The sequence below is a fragment of the Sardina pilchardus genome, chromosome 3, assembly GCF_963854185.1.
Source record: "Sardina pilchardus chromosome 3, fSarPil1.1, whole genome shotgun sequence".
Lineage (NCBI taxonomy): Eukaryota > Metazoa > Chordata > Actinopteri > Clupeiformes > Clupeidae > Sardina > Sardina pilchardus.
The window spans coordinates 22003080-22025259 of NC_084996.1; the positions used below are offsets into that span (position 1 = coordinate 22003080).

At 45.9% G+C, this 22180-nt stretch overlaps 1 protein-coding gene across 1 annotated transcript in view; it reads right to left on the reverse strand.

Annotated features, from left to right (window-relative positions):
- stx1b (syntaxin 1B) overlaps positions 1-22180 on the reverse strand; it is a 58206-nt gene that overhangs the window by 27494 nt on the left and 8532 nt on the right. Inside the window, exons 2-3 of the mRNA XM_062531181.1 lie at positions 8586-8660; positions 4586-4685 (exon numbers count right to left, since the gene is read on the reverse strand). Coding sequence (XP_062387165.1) covers positions 4586-4685; positions 8586-8660 — 175 coding nt within the window. The remainder of the gene's footprint in view (positions 1-4585; positions 4686-8585; positions 8661-22180) is intronic.

The following is a 22180-nucleotide window of genomic DNA, read 5'->3' on the forward strand; positions in this document are numbered from 1 at the left end:
CACATACACACACATATACATGTACAAAACACAGTAACAACACACGATTAAAAACACATATTTACCAGTTAGCCACCTGCTAACCAGTAACAGCATTGCTTACTGAATGGCTCATGCTTGCCAAGCATAGTCTCCCAAGGTCAGTCCTTAATGATGCATAGGTTAAAAAAAGGGGGGAAAGAAAGAATAAAGATAGAAAGGAAGAATGACAGAGATAAAGAAAGAAAGCGACAGAAAGAAGGGAGAGGGAGAAAAACAGAACATGCAAACCACATATTAGACACAAACATGCAAAAGTAAAACAGAAATGTGAGCAGTGAAATCATGCATGAAAATGCTGAACTGAAGAAAACTTGCATGCAAATACTGATACACACAGACAACATACATATACACGCTTGGAGACACACACCCACACACACACACACACACACATACTCATTGGATTAACAGCGGCTTGCAATGAATTCTGGAGGAGGGGTATCCTGTCCGTGACTGCTATGGGGTGTCGCGTGAGGCCTGGGACTTGAGACTGCAGAGCCAGACTGAAGTGTGTGTGTGTGTGTGTGTGTCAGTGTGAGATGCACACTGAAACATTCATTGAGTGAGCTTGAGTCACAGCCCAGAGCAGCCCTTGCCTCCATCAACCCTGTGCATGTGTAGGACTGGGGACTGGGGTCAGGCTGAATCCCCCCACACACACAAGGGGACTGACGAGACTGGATGTGTGTGTGTGTGTGTGTGTGTGTGTGTGTGTGTGAGAGAGAGAAAGAGTCTTCCAGAGTGTGTGGTTGTGGTTGTGGTTGTCTCTAAGTCTGCATGCATGTATGGGAAGATTAGAAGTCAATCCAAGTGACTGGCTGTTCAGTCAGAATAGGAACGGATTACATTACACCACCTCTTCCATTCCGATTAAAATTCTGATCAGATCAGGAATTTTCATTCCGACTGAGATGTTTATGTAGCGATTTTTATTCTGATTGAGCTGTTATTCCATTTCTAATTGGAATAGAAGCGTCCATGTAAACGCGGCTATTGTTTCAGTTTATCATGCTATCATTGATCGTAATATGCTGGTTGACCAAACATAAACTCAAGACCTGACATTATCATTCACTGGTCATAGTTCACCTTTACCAAAAGTGATCCAGGTGTGAAGGGCAGGCAGGTGCAGAAGTGAGGCCTGTGGTCTGGACTAAAACAGTCCACTGCTTAGCCAACAGCCGTCCATGTGTACATGGTGCCAAACAGACTTCTGTGAGGACTCCTACAAAATGGAGGAACGGACTGAGGGGCACTGAACAGTTACTGGTCTCATATCAGTGTGTGTGTGTGTGTGTGTGTGTATGTGTGTGTGTGTGTGTGTGTGTGTGTGTGTGTGTCTGAATGACTGACTGACTATATTGTTTGTGAGGAGGTGGAGGAACCATAATGTGTGTGGGTGGGGTTGCACTGTCACACGGCAATGGGTACCGAGGGAGGAATGAGTTTGCAGTAGGATTGTGTGTCTGTGTGTGTGTGTGTGTGTGTGTGTGTGTGTGTTTGAGAGAGAGAGAGAGAGAGAGAGAGAGTGCATGTGTGTGTATGTGTGTGTGTGTGTGTGTGTGAGTGGGCAGCTCTTGAAATATGGGCGAGGCCTCACAGGCGGCTGGGTGTGTGGGTGGATGGACTACACACACACACAGACACAGACACAGACACACACACACAACCACACACTCACGAACACAAACGCCCATAGGCGGACAGATGAAGGGAGGGGTGTTGAAGGCACACTGAAGCCTCACACCCTTGATTAGGCTTTTCTGCCCCCCCCTCCACCCGCCCACGTCACCAGCACCTCCACGGCCACCACCACTGGATAAGCCATGAGGGGGACACAAGCTGGACCAGCCAATCAGCACCCTAGGACCTGTTTTCCCCTCCAACACTGCTTTTATCCGCCCTTACATAATACAGCTGGCCACAGAGAGAGACAGATGAGAGGCACCAGAGAGACTGAAAGACTGAGAGAGAGAGAGAGAGAGAGAGAGAGAGAAAGGCAAGAGAGAGAGAGAGAGAGAGAGAGAGAGAGAGACCTTCAGGGCATAACTGGGACAAAGCTTTGTGTTGAGGACAGTCAGTGAGTATGCCAGTGAAACGGCTAGCATAAAGCTACATCAGGATACAATCCAGATAGGCTAGAGACATGACAGAAAACTGTGCAGTTCTGGTTTAAATTTGTTTCATCTGATGTCGTTTATCATGTTTATTCATCTGGGACCAAGACAACATCCATCTCAAACGAGAAGAGAGAATTGACTCTAGACTAAACATTTGCACAGTGGGCTAATCGTCCTCTCTGTTTTCCCAGGTATTGTAGGTGACACAGGTGGATTAACACACACCGGCCCACAGCCTGACGCAGTGGTAACGAGGCTAACGTCCATGCGGAGAGTGTGTGTGTGTGTGTGTGCAGTGTGTAGAGGTGAAATAAAACACGCTAATGCAGCTCTGTCAGATGTCAGGAGATTGCTGGGGTATTTCTCAGACTGGACACAGACGTCTTTGACAGCCAGGAGGGCAGCCTCTTGGACCCGCTGCGGTTCAGAACCAGACACATTGTGCTCACAGACTTACTGGATTTGTGCTTATGCAATAGGGACAAATGACGCTTATTTCCCATCCGTCATTTTTTTCCAGCGCACAACCACCGAATCCCCACACAATGGGGAATAAATATTCTGCGTCATTGAGACAGGAATGACCTATAGAAATGTTGAAATATTCTGTGCAAAATTATGTAAATATTTTAGAAAATGTAAATACATTAGAAAATAAACAACAGTGAATAAATAAATAAAAATGACTCAGAGTTGCATTGGCAACAGAACTGTATGTCGGTGTTGCGATGTGTGTCAGTGTAAAATAGCATGAGTGCTTGTTGCGATGTGTGTCAGTGTAAAATAGCATGAGTGCTCTCAGTTGAACTGGAGAGAGGAGCCGGCCCCTGAGACTTGGGGTTGCATCAGGAGACAGAGGGAATGCTGGGAGAATACTCCGGCGACCCCCCCCAACTCTCCGCAGTTCAGCTCGACTCACAGCCTCTGTGTGTGTGTGTGAGCAGCCTCTCTGTGTGTGTGAGTGGTGTGTGTGTGAGCAGCCTCTCTGTGTGTGTGAGAGTGGTGTGTGTGTGTGAACAGCCTCTCTGTGTGTGTGTGAGAGTGGTGTGTGTGTGTGTGTGTGTGTGAGCAGCCTCTCTGTGTGTGTGAGAGTGGTGTGTGTGTCTGAACAGCCTCTGCGTATGTGATGGTGGTGTGTGTGTGTGTGTGTGTGTGTGTGTGTGTGTGTGTGTGTGTGTGTGTGAGAGTGGTGTGTGTGTGTGTGTGTGTGTCTGTGTGTGAGTGGTGTGTGTGTGTGTGTGTGTGTGTGTGTGTGTGTGTGTGTGTGTGTGTGTGTGTGTGTGTGTGTGTGTGTGTGTGAGCAGCGCTGGGCTATAAATAACCCCACGGGCTGTACTGCACACAGGAGATCAGCTGGAGGTAATTGTGTTTTGGGCGCGGCAGGGCACAGGGCACAGGGCGGCCACGAGGGGGTGAGGAGGAGTGTGTGTGCGTGTGTGTGTGTGTGTGTGTGTCTGGGGGGGTAGTGAGGAGAGGTGAACTTGGCATTGAACTGACTCATCAGGGTTAGGCATGAGGGGGCATACAGATGTGTGTGTGTGTGTGTGTGTGTGTGTGTGTGTGTGTGTGTATGTGTGTGTTGTTGGTGCTAGACAGTCCTATGTATGGAAGTACTTATTCCACACCTATTCCACAGTGACACAAGCAAGTTGTGTAGAGCTGTACTAAAGTACACCAAGCTATGGATAACCACACGTGTGTGTGTGGAATCACTCTTGTCAGGGTTGGGTATGGGCATAGGGGTTGACATGAGGGTAGTGTAGGGGAAGGGATGTATGTATATGTGTGTGTGTGTGTGTGTGTGTGTGTGTGTGTGTGTGTGTGTGTGTGTGTGTGTGTGTACTCACTCTCGTCAGGGTTGGGTATGGGCATAGGGGTTGACATGAGGGTAGTGTAGGGGAAGGGATGTATGTATGTGTGTGTGTGTGTGTGTGTGTGTGTGTGTGTGTGTGTGTGTGTGTGTGTGTGTGTGTGTGTGTGGAATCACTCTTGTCAGGGTTGGGTATGGGCATAGGGGCTGACATGAGGGTAGTGTAGGGGAAGGGATGTATGTATGTGTGTGTGTGTGTGTGTGTGTGTGTGTGTGTGTGTGTGTGTGTGTGTGTGTGTGAGTGTGTGTGTGTGTGTGTACTCACTCTCGTCAGGGTTGGGTATGGGCATAGGGGCTGACATGAGGGTAGTGTAGGGGAAGGGATGTATGTATAAGTGTGTGTGTGTGTGTGTGTGTGTGTGTGTGTGTGTGTGTGTGCGTGTGTGTGTGTGTGTGTACTCACTCTTGTCAGGGTTGGGTATGGGCATAGGGGTTGACATGAGGGTAGTGTAGGGGAAGGGATGTTTGTATATGTGTGTGTGTGTGTGTGTGTGTGTGTGTGTGTGTGTGTGTGTGTGTGTGTGTGCGTGTGTGTGTGTGTGTGTGTACTCACTCTCGTCAGGGTTGGGTGCCGCTAGGATGGCGCTGTGCTGCTTCTTCACCTGCTCCACATCCTCAGAGAGCTTCTCTATGCAGCCACGGATCTCCTCCACCTGAGAGAGAGAGAGGAGAGGCAGACGGAGCGCAGGGACACAGATGGAGAGGGCGGGGAGAGCCAGAGAGAAGGAGGGAGGGAGGGAGGGAAGGAGAGAGGGAAGGATAGAGAAGGGTACACAGACAGAGAAAAAGAAACAGGAGGTAAGGAGACAGAGAGATATAAGAGAAGAGATAGAGAGAGGGAGGGAGGGAAGAGAGAGGGAGGAGGGGAGAGAGATTGAGATGGAGAAGAGAGCGGAAAATGAGAGACAAAGATTCATAGAGAGAGATAGCGAGAGAAAGAAAAGGAGGGCGGGAAAGCGCGAGAGAGAGAGAAAGGGAGAGAGAGAGTGGGCGGAGATGAAGAAAGATAAAAGGGAGGGGGAAATGGGGAGAAGAAATGAGAGGGCAGGAGAGATAAGGGACAAGGACATGGATGTGGGGGGAGAGAGAGAGAGAGAGAGAGAGAGAGAGGAGGGGAATACAGAAAAGAAAAGGTCAAACTCCAGGACTGAGAGCAATTACAGTTCTTCACTTCCACCAGTGTTATTGACCTGTTCAAACTGCCCACTTCCGTGAAATTACATATCAGGATTTATGAGCTAAATCTCCTGCATTTTCAAACAGTTAACAGTTTTATTCTCCTTTACATTTCAAAACCTGACGGTTCAAATAACAATAGTGAGACATCTAGGCCTAAAATTGTCAGATGGGCTGTCAACATTCACACTTTCGTTTGGAAACCTTTCATTTTAACTGAGCTGTTCTTTATCAGACTTTTCTCTGCACGCTAGGGAGTTTTCTGGCAGGAATGAGCATTACCATTTTAGACAATTTGTTCAAAATGTCTCTTTCAAAGATAACTGGAACCCCACCCCATCCATTCCACGGCATTCTTTTTGAGGGTTGGTGTTCTTTTTGGTTGATTCAAAAACACCGTGGAGGTCTACCATCTACCAAATGATAAAGGCACCCTGGCTTAGTTGTCATCACAATAATGAACATGAAAAGAAATAATGGGGCTATTGGGTTAACACGATTAGCTAGCTAATAAAACTGTCCAGCTAGCTTGAGTAGCTAGTGTTCAAGTCATTGTCATCTGCTGAGCTTTGGAAGTGCAAAGTACTATAGTGGGCTCTATAGCGCAACTTCAAGTGTGTAAGTGATCGTTCATTTTGAAGACTGTTAAGTGGACGAGACCATACACAGTGTTCGATTTAATGTTGGAAACTGAACAATGACTAATGACGCCGCACTGTAATGTACATTTGGCACAACTGAACAGGTCTTTGGCAAATGACCAAACAATATGCAGGTTTCTCTTGGGGGCCCGGAAAAGAGAGGGTGATTTGACAAAAGAGGACTTGCCAACAGTGATGTAAAAACAGGGTCAAGGAAATCGAAAATACTGTGTGAAGCGATGACAAAAACCTGTTCCATAAATAAATAGCCCTCCACAATGGAGTGAGGTAGCGGAAGAACTGGGTTGTCTGCTAGGAGACAAGCTTACTTTGGACCCTGGCCAGGCTGGTCTAGCCACGAGATGCTAGCCCAGCACATCACAGCACAGCACAGCACAGCACAGCACAGCACAGCACAGCACAGCACAGCACAGCACAGCACAGCAAAGCACAGCACAGCACAGCACAGCACAGCACAGCTCAGCACAGTACAACACAACACAGCAAAAAAGACAATAAAGGCCTTCTCCTCTGTCACACACACACCAACAACTGTAAACAACCGCTAAAATGTCCTGATCATACAGCACACCATCAACAGAAACATGCACTACATGCAAAACATGAGATGCTAATTATTTGTTGACAGAGCCAGCCACTGAGCTGCCATCACCAGTCTGTACTGGGTGTAGTGGTGGGAGGGGTTCAGACATGCAGGTTGAGTTGCTAGGATACACAAAAGGGGCTTAACTTCACTGTAGAGTTTGGGTTAGCATTAGTGCAACAATCTGACATTAAAACATATAGATAGGCCTACTATAATGTGTTTATATACCAGCTGAGATCAGTTGCATTGTTTTTTAATCAGGGCAGCAGATTTCAGATTAGATTACGTGTTTACATAACTGCAAAAGGGTTCTCCAATGTTTTCTCAAATAGCTTTTAAAATGACATTAGATTGGGAAACAGAATGTGCCTTTGGAACACTGGATGAATGGTTGCTGGTAATGGGCAATGCAGATATGCATTAAAGATCCCCCTTTCTTTCCATAAGGACCCTTACACATAATGTACTGTAATCTGAAAACTGCTGCCCTGATTAAAAAAAACAATGAAACTGATCTCAGTTGGTATTCTGTCTATAATGAAGTGGAATGGATCCCAAACTTTTGACCAGTAGTGTATACTGCATACAGTTTATATATCTATAGTTCTACTACAACAAGATGCAAACACACTACTCTCCACATTATATAATACTAGTGCCTAGTATGTTAGTACTAAGGTAGAAAAGTGGAATGTAGAAGCGGCCAGCGTTCCAGAGCTCCGGGGTCTGGCCGTTAGACTGAGTGTGTGACACGAGTGTCCTCTCGTTGGCTCCTCTTACGCAACGTCCTAAAGTCACTCCGTGACGCCGTCTCAGACGTCCGGCTTTGTGCCCCTTCACCACCGCCTCTCCCAGCACTGATGGACGTGCCTGGACATCCTTACAGGGTGCATGTGGAGACTCTCTCTCTCTCTCTCTCTCTCCCTCTCTCTCTCTCTCCTTCTCTTCCTCTCTGCTTCCCTATCTCTCTGTCTCCATCTCCCTCTCACTCCTAGCCCTCCCCTCTATGCCTTCTTCTCTGTGTCTCTCTTTCTCTCTCTGTCTGTCTCTCCCTCTCTCTCTCTCTCTCTCTCTCTCTCTCTCTCTTTCTCTCTCTCTGTCTGTCTCTCTCTCTGTCTCTCTCTCTCTCTCTCTCTCTCTCTCCCTCTCTCTCCAGCATGTCAGGGGCCTTTTTTCTGCTGTCTCATGGTGGGAGAGGTCAATGACAAATCTCTGTGCTGTGCTGTGCTGTGCTGCAGCGATGCGCTTGGTACTGTGCTGCTGTGCTGCTGTGCTGCGGCGCTACATTTGATGCTGTGTGACCGCTCGTCTGCTCGGGCACCTCCGTGCGGGGTGAGGATGAATGCCAGGCCCCGAGGGTATGCAGAGACTGCGGGCATTCTTTCCAATTAGTCAATCTGCTGATTGCATGGTCCGCCTAATCATCATTTAAGAAATGAACTGGTTTCACTTCTCTCTCTCTCCTCCTCTCTCTCTCTCTCTCTCTCTCTCTCTCTCATTCTCTCTCTCTCTCCAATGATCTATGCTAATTCGCTATAAACAGAGAGAGAGGAACATCGACGGGGAGGAGAAGGGACAGAGAGAGTAATCATGTGCCCTTATGAGTCCTTGTGGGAACAAATGCATTTCTCCTTCTTATTAGACAAAGCCAAGACCCATGCACTGCAGGCACTTCCATTTTTAATTGATTTAGTCAGTTGAAAGTCATTTTGTGGCTCTTCTTATAAGCTGGTAGAAATGCCGGGGAGGCATTTGATGTAAGTATTTAAAAACGATACTGAGAGAGATAGGAACGTGTGAAGAATATCAGGGGGATTTGTCCACCAAAGGCATTGACACTGCATTCAGTAGCTTAGATGAACATCCACATCGTGCACAAGCTGCTTGGTGCCCACCTTTCCAGCGATCAAAAGGCAAGTTTTGGGCATGTTCAGTAGGAACGGAAGCTAAGCCCTCACAGCCCAGTTCTGGCCAATCTACACTGGTTGCAAAAAAAGGTAGTTTCCCCTTTTATGTAATTTAATTTCACATTTTTTTTGGTGAGCATATCTGTGTAAAACAAATCCTGATTGTACCTAGTTGACAGACTTAGCTTGCCAACTCCCTTTTGTAAGGGCCAAGAGTCTTACCTGTTCGAAGAACTCATCCATGAAGTGGTCTCGGTCCACGTGGACAACTTCCTCATCATCGTCGCTGTCCTTGGCCTGAAATAGAGGAGTTAGGAGACATTAAAACACCATGCCTCACACACACTTCAACATCAGACTGTATACTGTATGCTTCTGTCGATTTATATGCTCACAATCAGATCATAAACCTTCTACATCACATGGCATTGCATGCACACTTCCATAGTGTTTCTGTACAGATATTTCTTGTCATGAGCCTGATCCACAAGGACCAATTTAGATTTGGAGAATAAACAAAGGAGAGCAAAAAAAGGGCATTTCTCCCATCTGTGGCACAACTCCCCCTCAGAACAGGAACAGGAGGGTAGCATGATCCATCTCCCTCCATGACATTATCATGAGTGCCACCCCCTCAGGATGCAGCACAGAGCTGACCTTGCTGACAAAAAACAAAGGCCTGAAGCTAACACGCTAACACAACGCTAGCGCCACACACTGACTTTGACTAATCCTGGAGCTATCACTGGAGAGACAGAGTCATGGCCAGCAGACAGACAGACAGACAAGCACACAGACAAACATACAGACAGACAGACAGACAGACCTCAAGACAAACACAGACCGACAGAGAGTGAGACAAACACACACAGACAGATTCACACAGACAGATGTAGAGACAAACAAGACAGACAGACAGACAGACTAGACACAGAAACAAAAAGGCATAGGCTAGACATAGACAAACAAACACACTGTCTCACAGACATATACAGCAATTCGCTGATTTATTGAAAAGTGCTGCCAGAGGTCCCAGAACGGCTGTCATTTGTGCTACAATAATAAACCCGTGTCCTGGGATCGGAGACACAGACACTGACGAATGGTCAGTCGGTTGGCAAACAGACTGGAGGTGTGTGGCGTCTGGAATGGACGTGCATGGCTGCCTGCCACAGAGCAAACTCTGTGCACTCTGCTCACTCTCCTGGTGACGATATTATGGGATAGCACAAATCATACACAGGCAGGCAGTATTAGCAGCACAGGAAAATTGGAGAAGGTAAGAAGGCTGCATATATAGCGGAGAAAACCCAATCACTGTGGTCTCCGGGATGATAAGACACTGCAACACTTTCTCAAAGCACTCAATAACAATTCCCAGCTTCAGATATGCATTTAGTTTTTGTCTCTTGAGACGATTTAGAATTAAACAGAAAACTATGAAGTACAGCTTACTGTGATTAGATTGTTCCATTATATGTAAATTCTACTCAAACGAGTAAATTAATAATTGAAATACAATAAATCAAAGTGTTCAAAGAACTTCTGTAGTAAATACATTAGCATAAAACCTCTGCATTTAAATGTTTACCTATTCAAGCCTATAGGTACTATGGTCATACCAATATGGCAGCCATGTTGTTTTAGACTGGTGTGAAGAACAGCCATTCCTGAATTATGCTCCTCAAAAAATAAGAATACAACAGCGTGTCATCTGTGTATTTCCCTCTGGCCTTGACGGCTAATATTAGAGGGTGATCTGATGTTTGGATAGGCTGGCCCAGGTTGTCAACACTGGCTCCAACGCCCAGTCCGACAGGCAGGCAGGCAGTCAGAGCAGTACAAAATGGCAGCCATGTTGGACACTAGTCCTGAGATGCCTCATTTGTTCTGCCCAGCTCTCACTCTGCACGTGTAGGCTACCTTATCTGTGAAACAATAGGGGAGATGTATGTGTGTGAGTGTGTGTGAGTGTGTGTGTGTGTGTGTGTGTGTGTGTGACAGAGAGAGAGAGTGTGTGTGTGTGTGTGTGTGTGCGTATGGAGAGGGGAGCTGAATACTGTGCAGTGGATCACATGCCAAGTAGATGCAGAAGACGACGTGTCAGGATTTCTCTCCTTCTCTCCCTTTTTCTCTCCTTCTCTCCCTCTTTCTCTCCTTCTCTCGCTCTCCCCCCGCTCCTCTTGTGCCCATATGGGAGAGCGGGCAGGAGGGCAAAAAATAGCTGCTAGGCTGACTAGGCTTAGCGGGCCGCGAGGCTGAGCACTGCTGGCTGTGTGAGGAGCTTGAGCGCTCATGCCCTGATTGTAATGGACAGTGAAGTCGACAGAGACTCCAGCTGGGAACCTTGTTTCCCCTCTCTCCCTCTCTTTCTCTCTTTTACTCTCTCTCTCTCTCTACCCTCATCTCTTTCTCTCCCTCTTTCAATTTCTCTATCCCTCTATTTCTGTTTCTATTTCATTTCTCAATTCACATTCTCTCTCTCTCTCTCTCTCTCTGTCTGTCCCTCTCTTCTTCACATCTCTATTTTGGTTTCTATTCTATTTCCCCACCCTCTCTAGCTCTGTCTTCTATTCTATTTCCCTACCCTCTCTAGCTCTATGTGTTGTCAGAGGCCCGAGGTTCTTCATCCTCCTCTCCTTCTCTCCTTCTCCTCGTCCTCCTCTCCTTCTCTACCGACCAGCACTGCTGTCCTCAATGTGTCTGCCCTACAAGCAAATCACACACACGCTGGATCTTTGGAAGCTGTCACCAATCAGGGCAGAGACCAGAGGATGAAGTGGCGTTATTCTGTATGCCACTGGAACTGCAAAAGGGACTTTCCATTTGTTGATCGGCCTCTTCAAAACATGACAGACAAGAATAGTAGCAAAAGGCAGCAAATCTCACTCATGACACTGTTGACCGACATTGACTTTGGCCCTCTAGATTGTACTCCTCAGTGGAACAAGATAATCTGACCCCCTTGTAAGCAATTAGTTAATCTAGTAATCTCAGAAAAGGACATTAGCCATTGTATTAGCGTTGCTATCAAGGTAGCTGTCAGTAGTGAGCTGCCCTAACTAGAAATGGTTAAGAGGAGCTAGCACATCTCATAAAGCAGATGACCATGGAATGGATAGCCTACTTGGAACATGGAATCTTGTCTGGAGCTGATGTGTTCCAAGGGAGGCCTCCATCTTGTAAGGACTACCGGCCTTATTTACACTGACTGATATTCACGGAGCTAAAACGCTCACACACAGAAAGGAGCTCATTTATACCCTGCTCCTTTACGCCATATGCCATCATTAACTATTTGCACTGAGCCCACACTGTAGCTAAACAGGCCCGCTCAGTGCTGGAGTGCTGGAGCTCAGTGTTGGAGTGGTGCTCCAGTGAGAGACTGGGTAGACAATGAATCTAAAATGAATAGAGGCACTAACACACAGTACTGCTCTATAGAACTCGTGTTTGATATAATGATTCAACCCATATTATATTACTCCAAATGATTTAATCTATTGCATATAGTATACAATTATGTTTGTTCATTTAGATGCATGTCACTTGAATTTCCCCCTTGGGGATCAATAAAGTATCTATCTATCTATCTATCTATCTATCTATCTACTTACTAGTCATGGAACAGATTGATTGAAATGCTTGTTGTGTGAGAAGACACCACAACACAACCATTCCAGAAAGATCTATTCGCAGATCTGGCCCCTTTGCTCTGCAAACTGATTGCTGTTTCTCTGCTACTTTATTACCTCTGCCAAGGAGATGACGCAATTGTTGAACTTTGTCTACGTGTCTGTCTGTCTGTCTGGAAACAGGACTCCGGCAAAACTATAGGCCCATTTTTATGAGACTTGATGTAAAGTTGTAGCACGGGCAGAGAACACGTAACATTTTGGAGGAAGTCTGACTCATTACAAACATTACGATTACGTGATATGGATTTTGGAGGAGGTCTACTCTCGCAGTGTTTCTGTCGATGCCCTTTTAGTTGTTCACTTCGATATTTCCATTCAGGCTGGCTGTACAGGTCTCAACATTTCTCCATTAAAATAGGAAAGCATTAAGCACATTCTCCAGCGCCACCTCTCCGCATGTGTGCCCCCCCCCCCCTCCCCCCTCCCCCTCCCGTCCCCTGCACTCTGCGCTGTGAGCCGTGCCAGTGGGCCTCATAACGGTGTCTGATTGGCTGATCAGGCCTGCGAGCCGTCTGGCCTGCCTCAATCTCACACAACCTCCATGTCGCCAATCACTCAACATGTTAGCAGCCCTTCCTGCGCTGGCCATAATCAACTGGCCAGATTTAATTTTCTCCCCTTCTCCACTCCTCTCCTCTCTTCTCCGTCTCTTTTCCTCTCTCATTTCCTCTCTCTCTTCTCTCTCCTATTTCCCTCCATTTCTCTCCATCTCTCTCACCTTCTCTCCCTCCCTCCCTCCCTCCCTCCCTCCCTCCCTCTCACTTCCTCTCTCGTGCCTTCTCTCTCTCTCCCTCTCTCGCTCCCTCTCCTCCATGGCTGAATTTGTCTGTCGGAGCATCAATAATGCATGAGGTGAAAGCGCTGGCTGGCTGGCTGGCACTCCGTGCTGCTCCCCACCTCAGTGGCAGCCATGGCCGCCTCGCTGACAAAGAGAGAGAGACAGAGGAAGAGGGAGAGAGAGAGAGAGAGAGAGAGAGGGAGAGAGAGACAGAGGAAGAGGGAGAGAGAAAGAGAGAGAGAGAGAGAGACAGAGGGAGAGGGAGAGAGAAAGAGAGAGGGGGGAGAGAGAGAGGGATAGAAATAAATAGAGACAGAGAGAAAGAGAGAGACAGAAAGAGAGAGAGAGGGAGAGGAAGAGCCCACTGAATTCAGCTTGAGCCTGATGAGATCCATAGTGGCTTGTAGGACAGGGCTGTGCAACATTGGTTAAGGACATCCTGGTAGTGTGGCCACTACAGCAGCTATCCCTGTCTCTCTCTCCCTAACCGGACCTGAGAGTGGCCAGAGAAGCAATCACCTGCGCATATAGTAAGCATACTCACACACACACACACACACACACACACACACACACACATAAACACAGACAGAAAGACAGACACACACACAGACACACACACACACACACACACACGCTCAAGCCATAAACTCTTGAGGGAAACCTGAAAAGTGACAGTGGTATGTCACACATGTAAGCTATACAGAATAGATCAGAGAGGCTGCACTTACAAGGCGAATTAGAGAGTTTTTGATCTTACGTTACACACATTTTACAGAAAACAACTCCACTCACTAATGAATAATTTAAGATCGAAAATAATGAAATTATTGAAAAATTGGTCAGTGTAATTATATACATTTCCCAAAGGACCTCTGAAATAAAGGACAGTTAAAATCCACATCCCCTTTATTAACCTTCTCAACTCATCTATCTAGAGAACCATGGCAATTATTGAATTACACTAAATCAACTCTCTAAAATAAATCTGGAACCAGCGACTATTAGCCATTAGCAACATCAATTTAAAAAAATAAAAATAAAACATGGTAGTGTTATATCATGGCTGAGTGAATAGTGGCTCAGATGCTCAGATGAATAGAGCCCCCTCACTAGCACCTACAGTACAGTATGTATAGTTGAGGCTCAACAGCTATGTTTGCTAGCAACACTATCAGTCAACACAGGCTCTGCGGTGAGTGTGAGTTTGTGTGGGGGTGGGCGCCAGCCTTTGTGCAAGGCATATTTGCCTTTTCCCACACACTCACACAGAGAGAGAGAGAGAGAGAGAGAGAGAGAGAGAGAGAGAGAGAGAGAGAGAGAGAGAGAGAGAGAGAGATAGAGGGCTAATTACACCACACGAGATGCAGGATGCATTGATCTGAGAATGGAGCCTACTTTGAAATCATGATTTAACAAACTCGCTAGAATCAATAAATGAAACTGACTGACAGAAACAACTAGAGTTTTTTTTTTGTTCAATCGCTTTTGCTATACACAGGTTATTCATTTATTCCACACTGCGGTTAGATTTGATATCTGTTAAGTTTGCATCCCATTGTGGATGCCTTATCATGACGTCCACACTGGTTTGAGAAGATAAGCTTTCAGCACCAGGGCCTGGGACATGCCCATAAACTGCATTATGCATCTCCTGAATGCATTACTGGTGTACGAGCTGGTTGGGCAACATTATCACTGAAGGACTGTGTATGCATGCATGTGTATGTGTGTGAGAGAGTGTGTGTGTTTGTGTGTGTGTGAGTTTATTTGTGTGTGTGTGTGTGTTTGTGTATGTGTGTGTGTGTGTGTGTGTGTGTGTGTGTGTGTGTGTGTGTGTGTGTGTGTGTGTGTGTGTGCGCGTCACTCAAGACACAGCTGGGCCTCCTCTGTAGAGGCTGGAGCCAAAGATGGCTTGCTAATATGCTAATACACTGCACCGATCAATACGCTGCGCCCGTTTTATTGACGACCCCTCATTGATTTGCCATTTCGGTCACCTGACCTGAATGCGTCTTCATGTGCTCTTAGGGGAGTGTGTATGTGTGTGTGCATGTCTATGTTAAAGAGTACAAATGTGTGTTTTTTTTTTGTAGGAGTGTGTAAATGCTTTGACTATTTGTGTGTGTGTGGGTGTGTGTGTGTGTGTGTGTGTGTATAGGTAAGTGTCCACAACCCATGTGTGCATGAGAGTGTTTGTGTCCATATGTGTTTGTGTGTTTGTCCATTTGTGTGTGTGTGTGTGTGTGTGTGTGTTGCAGGCTGGTGACGGTGGAGGTGGCCATGGGGGAGGCTTGTTTAAAAATATCAGCTATCGGCTTACTGCCACCACCATAGAGGCAGTGCAGAAGGTGTTCCAATCAGCAGTTTCAGTGTCTGTCTCCCCTCCTGTTCCTCTCTCCTCTCTCTCTCCTCTCCCTCTCTCTCGCTCCCACCCTCTCGTTCTCCTTCTCTCTCCATCTCCCTCCCACCCTCTCTCTCTCCCTCCCTCTCTTTCTCCCTCCCTCCCACCCCCCCTCTCTCTCTCTCTCTCCCTCCCTCCCTCTCTCCCTCCCCAGGCCTCCAGCGATCCCTGGCCTCCACCTGTATCCGGTGTGGCGTGATAGGGAGTGGCCCTGGCCCTGTCTCTCAGTGTGCCGGCGGGGGAGACGTGTGAGCGCTCGGTCCCTGCCGACCTGCCTGTCCTACTGCTAGCATGGCTGCTTTCCTACTGCTAGCATGGCTGCTTTCCTACTGCTAGCATGGTTGCTGTCCTACTGCTAGCATGGCTGCTGTCTTAGCGCTAGCATGGCTGCTGTCCTACTGCTAGCATGGCTGCTGAACGCCTCACTCACCGCACTGGGATATGAAGGACAAAAGCCACAGCAACAGACACAACGGCAACCCCACATGCCATTAACATTAGCATAATTCTGATTATTAGCACCTCCTAGGTAAAAAAAGATGCAATATTTCAAAATGGCAATGTACCAGATATCAATACATCATACACCTGCCAAATATCCAACAAATATATGCTATGGATGCAAGAAAAATGGCTGACATATGACAAAATAAGTATTGCATTTCTGTCTGTCTGACTGTCTATCTATCTATCTATCTATCTATCTAATTAAGATATATGATGCAATTAATGTTTATAATTAAGTGTAATGTTAATTACTAAGTGTAATAATATCTAACGAGGAACGCATTTACTGTAAGTGGAGTTGACAAACATACAGCAGACAAGCCATTCTTTCTATTGGATCTTATTTTTTGTACTGAAGAATCCACTTTGCCATACCGACACTAAAGGCATTATTGATATTTTATTTTCAGAGTGAGAATACCGATGATTAAATTGTAGTTGTGGCCAAATATCTGCCTAGAGACACATTTGCTTGTCTCCTATGCAAATCACCCCGTCAGGATAACTTGCACATCTTTCATTTCTTACACTACTAGAGCCTGCGTTTGAATCTCATTGCATTTTAAAAAGGTCACAACAAGGTTAAACTTTGACTAATTCCGTTCCGGTTTGATTGGAATTGGTATCAAAAGGCTACATCGCTGTGGGTGTAGTCGGCGCCTTGGCAGTGTGATATTTCCAGATGGCAGCTCCCACTACAGATGATCTGATCCCGCTTTGGCGTCAACACACACTGCACCGGGGCCAGAGCCATGCCAGAGCCATGCCAGAGCTATGCCAGAGCCCAGGTGGGATCTAGGTGGGGCCCCAAACGTGTCACTCACTGACCGACTCCACCACTCCGGACGACTGTGGCTGAGGTATTGTGGACACTGGTCACCTCGATTTCTATTGGCTTGGGCAACACCTACTGTAATTTCCCAACTATTAGCCGCGGCTTATACATTGATTTTGCTACATTTCATCAGCTATGAGGTTCATACATGGGGCAGTTAATATGATATTTACATGTTCTTGTTTTTTTTTTCTAACTTGCATAAAACACTGTCCTTTATACTCAATGCGGTTATTACACAGGAAATGACTGTATCATCCCGACATCCACCGTGATCTACTGCACTATGGACTCACCATCACAGAGGAGCATGGGTTGGTGCCTAACTTGTGGTGCACAGACTAATGCAGTGTACAAATGATAATATTCACTAAACTCATCTAGGCTACACCTGCTGTTCCGCTCCATACAAAACAGCATTCATTGACACGTCATGAGGATGATACAATCTAGATAGGCATGAGGTGGACCTCAACAACCATATAAGCAGGGGTCAAAATGTACTTTTTTGAAATGTGAATATCTACCAGCCAGAGACAGATGAACTTGTGAAATCCACCAGCCATTCAATAGGAAATACGTATTTTCTGTCTGAAATCTACCAGCCAACTTCAAAATTTACCAGCATTTGGCTGGTGGCTGGTGCTAATTTTGAGCCCTGCATATAAGACAGCAAATGTATCTGTCGAATTTACAACCTAATCATATTTCATATAGTATATTTTTTAAAATAAATATGATGCATTTGAAATGTTTTCACTCTGAGTTCATTTTCTTTAAGCAGGTGACGTGCTGTAAGTATCAGATGGTATTAACCACTAAGTCGAGCTACCCTGCTTATCCCTAATTATTACATTAAACTGGGCCTCTCTGCTTTCCTGTTGATTTGCAGGCAGGTGTCACCCATATTACTGCTTCGCTTGTTAGTTAGCAAATGGATCAGGCCTCAAGGTTCACTAATATTGCAGTGCAAATCCAGTAGGGAGATCATGACAGATGACGAAGACAAATCGCTTTGAAAATCCTTATACACGATGGCAACCTTTCAACATGAAGGTGTGCCACTTGCCTGCGGCTTAGCACATTCTAATGTGATTTGAGCATTTTCTCAATTGCAAAATCAACAGACTGCTATCAATCTCTCTATACAAATGACAACATACACCACTAAAATGTCAGATGAACTACAGTAATATTTTTTTTCAGAAAAAAATATATTCAATATGTTTAATAAAATACTGTGAACACAGCAAAAATACTGATTTTCTGAGCAGGATTAAAAAAAAAATGCTGCCTTGCTATCTCTCACCACATCCAAACACTGTCTATTCATCCTGATCTTTCAGTTTCATTTGAAATGTCGGTTTTGTGCGTGGCCATTATTTGCCCTTCAATTCTAATACTCAAACCTGATTCTGATCGACCTGATTCAGATTCATATTGCGAGATCTGACCTAGAGCTACTATATATCAGAGCCAGATTCGTCCAGGAGTTTGCATGCTATCGAGTAAAATGTGCCATCTCAGTCATATATATTCTGGGGGTCCTGTGCAATTCACTATGAAACATTCACTATGGCAAGAGCTGGAGATCCAAGTCCATGATACTAACAAACCTTTTAAAATGGCTTTCCCTCCTCCTCTCTCCATGCTTTATTCATAATGGATCAGAGTCAGCAAAACGCAGGCCCCTGATTGGTCCCTGCGCCCAGCCTGGCGATAAGCTCAGTCTCAGGAACTCTCAGACTGGCCTAAGCGCTTACATATGTGAGACTCTGTGCAAACATTTGGGGCCATAAACATCCATGTCACGTTACAGGGAGCTGTAGGCCTACTAACAAGAACACATGTGGCACACAAGCGCCACTCATATGGCGGCCTAATATCTCCACAAACAAGCTACGCCGTTAGATTTCAATGTAATTGCTTGTTAGGACACTAACAGTAAGCCCTTCTTGCAAATTGAAAATAAATCCTCCGGTCCTTATTGGAGAGAATCGCAGAGGTCCAGCGTGAGTGATGAAATATACGCGCTGTCCAAACTAGATATTGCACAAGTAAATATTTAATTTATCTCTCTCTCATCAGGCCCCGTGACAACGGAACCAGATGCTTCATAACCAGAGGATAAGCTATTAGCTTTTACGTCTTTTTATTGGCGGGGAGAGTAGAAGGTGGGTGGGATTCAACAGAAAGGACACGACATTGCCCCCTGCAATAAAAAACGTCCACGGAATATATTAGCGTAGCGCGCTGGCCTCACATAACAACACTCGCTGTGTCTTTGCACGTGTGTGCATGCATGTGCACCTGTTTAGGGTTTTTTTTGTTGGATACATGTAGGTGAAAAAAAAATACTTTTATCTTTTTGATTTAGGAAAAAAAAAGGTCTTCAACGATTGGAGGAAGCATTGGACTATTAAATATTTATCAGTGGCAGAGGATGTTGTTATCCTGTAAAACCATCTGTCACAGTGAATCTAAAACTAGACTCCCATAAGGCATGGAGGCCTGTCGTATACCACGGACCAAACGCACAGGCAGGGCGGGATGGCTCAGCCTGGCCATTGGGATGCAGTGAGAACTGCACTGGGGCGTCGTCGGCACACTCATGAATGCACACACATGTGCGCCGATGATTTGTGTATATATGCGTGCGTCTGTGTGTTTGAGTGCACATTAATTTGATTAATTTAACTGACTGCGTGCTTTGCGAGAAAAAAAAAAAAAAAAAGAAAAAAAGAAGCAAAACACCAAAGCCTTCGGCAGGGCAGAGGAGAGGAGGAGAAACGGTGGAGAGAGAAAAATGGGGGGAGGGAAAAAGAGAGAGAGAGAGAGGGTCAAGAGAAAAGAGAGAGAGCAGCAGAGGGGGAGGGGAGAGAGAGAGAGAAAGAGAGAGTGAAGGAGAAGTAGAGAGGGAGGGAGTGGGGGATGGGAGGGACATTCAGAGAGCGAGAGAGCAAAAGACGGAAGGATGGGGGAGGGGAGATAGTGAGTGTGTGTGTGTGTGTGTGTGTGTGTGAGAGAGAGAGAGATAGTGATGTAGTTTAAGCAGCATCTGTTACCAAAAACAGGGTGGAGGGGATCAGTACCTCACTTCCATGTGAGAGAAGGAGATCAAAAATGTCCCTACAGCATCACGTTTACCTCAAGGTCTTAACACACACACACACACACACACACACACACACACACACCGTCATCCACCCCCCCCCCCCCCCCCTCTCTCTCTCCGGCATCCTCCTATCTCTGCCTGCCTGGCGTCATGCGTTATATAAGTCCCCTGGTAATCTCAGGTGCTGGGGGTGAATGCAGATGGCCTGCAAGCACTACACTTCCCATGATGCATCTATGCAGAAGTGCTTTGGGAGTGGTGGTGGTGGTGGTGGTGGGGTCGGCCGGCCTGCTATTGTCCCTGCTCTCTCTGACCCGCACAATTAGGGACATTAGCTAATGGCCTCACAGAAACGCCGACTGGGATACGGGGGCAGGTACCTGCAGCTGAGCTGGCCACAGATGCAAGCACACACAAAACAGAGACACTGGCCGCGTAAAAACACACAATTGTCCTGGATGGGTTAACACAGACATGCTTTGGTTTGGTGTGTCCCCTGTCTTTCTTCCTCTTCCTCTCTCTCTCTCTTTCTCTCTCTCACTCTTTTCACTCTCAGAAAAACCAAAGCTCATGGCAGAAATTATTTTACCAGTCTTGCCCGGTCTGTGTGCAACTGTAAAAATAATGCAAGGACACTACTAAGCTATTTACTTGTTTGTTCTCAGCTTGTTAATGTTCTCGTCTGTATACGGGTATATTGTTTTGTACTGTAGCCCAGTCCTAATGAAAGGAAACCAGTGGAGCCATTGTTGGAAATAGATACTGTGGCCTCCAGCCTGAGTCAGCAGAACCCAACCAACATGGGAGTCTTTAAACAGGAGCCACAAACAAGGTCAAGAGGCTGCCCGAGAGCCACCTACTGTACTAAACCAGGGCCTTGGTGCGGGCTATTCTCAGGCCACTGAGGGGACCCATCCAACACGACGCAATCACCTGGGGTTGGAGCACTCTACTATGATAAATCATAAATGCAGAATGTTGTGGTAGAATATGGGGTAGAATGTGGAACTCTTACAGTAACTAAAGTGAGGTTCCAGTACTGAATTGAAGTTGTATGGGAGCACTATGTGAGCCCTATACATTGAATAAAATGCATGTTTGACACACATACAATTATCATCGAAACACACTGAAAAACACACATATCTGAAATGCATAACAGAGATGACCATACTGAATGGTACCAGGAGGACCAGAGCGGTCGGTTTAGCTGGCATTATCATAGAAAAGATACTACAACAACGTTCATTCAGTAAGCATTTCTCAGCATGGCGATTTAGCAAATGAGAGGAATGAGCCGCCTCACTGGAACTGCATGGCATGAAACTCAGAGAGCTACTGCCTGGCCTGAGGCCTGATTAGACCCACGACAAAGTCTGTAAAAAAACAGTGCATGGACTCAAACGTCAAAAAGAAAGAAAAACAGCAGAGATCAAACTAAATATAGTGTCTTCCGGCTTCTGGTGACTGACTTCTGTTCACTGCTCCGGCTCCAAAAAGCACTCTTTGTGCACTCTGACTTCAATTTTGCCAATATGGCCGTCATTTCCCCAGAACATTGTGTGCATGTTGTGACGCCACGTTGTCTGTGTTTTTTAGCCACAGGGCCCTGAGGTGGTGGAAATCTGCTAGATCAGAGCCAGATGAGAAAGATCTATCTGTCTATAACTAGCTGCTGTTAGTTGCTACCTCCACCCATAGAGAGTGATAACCCCACCCGTATAGTGGCCCGAGGCCTTAACAGTTCAGTTCATTTGTAATGAGCTCTCTTTTTTTTATAAGAGTAATACATAATTTATATGATAATAGATGATAGTATCTTTAAATATTCACAATCCTGCAGAAAAAAATAAATGCACGAAAATCTAGTGGTGAAATATAAATTCAATTTGGTGGGAGAAAAAAAAAAGTAGGCTACTTCATACGACATTATCCCTTACAGTAATTTTCCGCATGTAAGCTGCATTGTGTATAAGCCGCAGGACAGTGTTTTATGCAAGTTAAAAGAAACAAAACCATATTAACACCATATTAACTGCCCTCCTGTATTAACCTCTTAGCTGAAGAAATTTTGCAAAATCAATGTATAAGCTGCGGCTAATAGTCGGGAAATTACGGTATAAGCTGCGGCTAATAGTCGGGAAATTACGGTATTCCACCAACACCGATGCTAAGCTAAGCTAACCTGTTCCCTGCTAACACCGTGAGCTTCCATTTCCCAGATTGTAGTCGCTCTAATGATGAAGACGGCACATTCCGGAAAGTCTTAGTCACCTGGTTACAGTAAAGCCACCGGGGGGTTGGCTTCTGTTCTGCCTGCTAAACCTATGTGTCATCGCTAGGAAATACTGAGCAATCGATACATTGCCTTCAGCACGTGACCGAGCAAAAAACTAAAAGGAAAAAGGGAAAAGGAAAGAATAGTAAAATCACTCTTGACATTTGTTAGAGGAGGTGAGAAATCATGGAGGCAGTAGCCA